This window comes from Alexandromys fortis, unplaced genomic scaffold (genome assembly GCF_014885135.2).
Source record: "Alexandromys fortis isolate MF-2015 unplaced genomic scaffold, M_Fortis_MF-2015_v1.1 scaffold_11, whole genome shotgun sequence".
Classification (NCBI taxonomy): Eukaryota; Metazoa; Chordata; class Mammalia; order Rodentia; family Cricetidae; genus Alexandromys; species Alexandromys fortis.
This window is the reverse complement of record NW_026067912.1, coordinates 18,394,106-18,394,949: the sequence shown is the minus strand read 5'-3', so window position 1 is coordinate 18,394,949 and position 844 is coordinate 18,394,106. Positions and strand designations below refer to the sequence as shown.

The 844-nt window shown below is 40.5% G+C and overlaps 1 protein-coding gene across 1 annotated transcript; it reads left to right on the top strand.

Moving 5' to 3' along the window:
- Window positions 1–253: 253 nt before the first annotated feature.
- LOC126499354 (keratin-associated protein 19-3-like) lies at window positions 254–508 on the top strand. The gene has a single exon (XM_050138511.1). The coding sequence runs from the start codon at window positions 254–256 to the stop codon at window positions 506–508; it is 255 nt and encodes an 84-aa protein (XP_049994468.1).
- Window positions 509–844: the final 336 nt, after the last annotated feature.

Here is an 844-nt window from a genome sequence, read left to right as displayed (position 1 = left end):
CCTTTACTGGAATGCAAACTCATTAAAAAATAATGGTTACTAACAATTCCTTAATAGAAGTGTGGAACTTTTGTTAAGTAACAAAGAAACTATTTAAATGAATTTATAGACTGGAAATTATAGACATGAAGATGGGATCACATGTCCTTGTTTACTATGTTCAACACGATATAAAAGCATCCAGGAAAGCTAGGCACATACACACCACATTCAGTTCATCTCCAGTGCAAAACAGTTCATCTCTCCCGGAACCATGAGCTACTACAGCGGCTACTACGGAGGCCTGGGCTACGGCTATGGTGGCTTTGGAGGCCTGGGCTACGGCTATGGAGGCTATGGCTGTGGATGTAATAGCATCCGCAGACTGGGCTATGGCTGTGGTTGTGGAGGCTATGGATTTGGCTCTGGCTTTGGAGGCTATGGATTTGGCTCTGGCTACGGAGGCTACGGCTATGGCTGTTGTCGCCCTTCATGCTGTGGTGGATATGGTTTCTCCAGATTCTACTGAGTAAATAGCTGATCTTCAGACTACCTTCCTTATACCGTCCATCTTTAGAAGGGAACATACTCTTTGTTATAGAGAAGACATTTATGGTTTATTGATTACTGTTCTGAAAGAAACTGGTCATCAATCACTCTGGAAGAATCGAGACTCCCCAATTGAATTTATAGATTCCTCTATTATATGCAGTCACTAACATTTGTTGTGGCTCTTCATGGTCTGTAATTTAAATTCATCATAATAAATATGTTTAACTGACCTAGCAAACATGAATCTGTCATCTTTTTCAATACACTATAATCCAGAATGTGGGCTTATAGTCAGAATGTCAGTTCTTTGTAT

Coding starts and splice junctions, on each gene's coding strand:
- LOC126499354 (XM_050138511.1), top strand. CDS start 254: ATGAGCTACTACAGCGGCTACTACGGAGGCCTGGGCTACGGCTATGGT.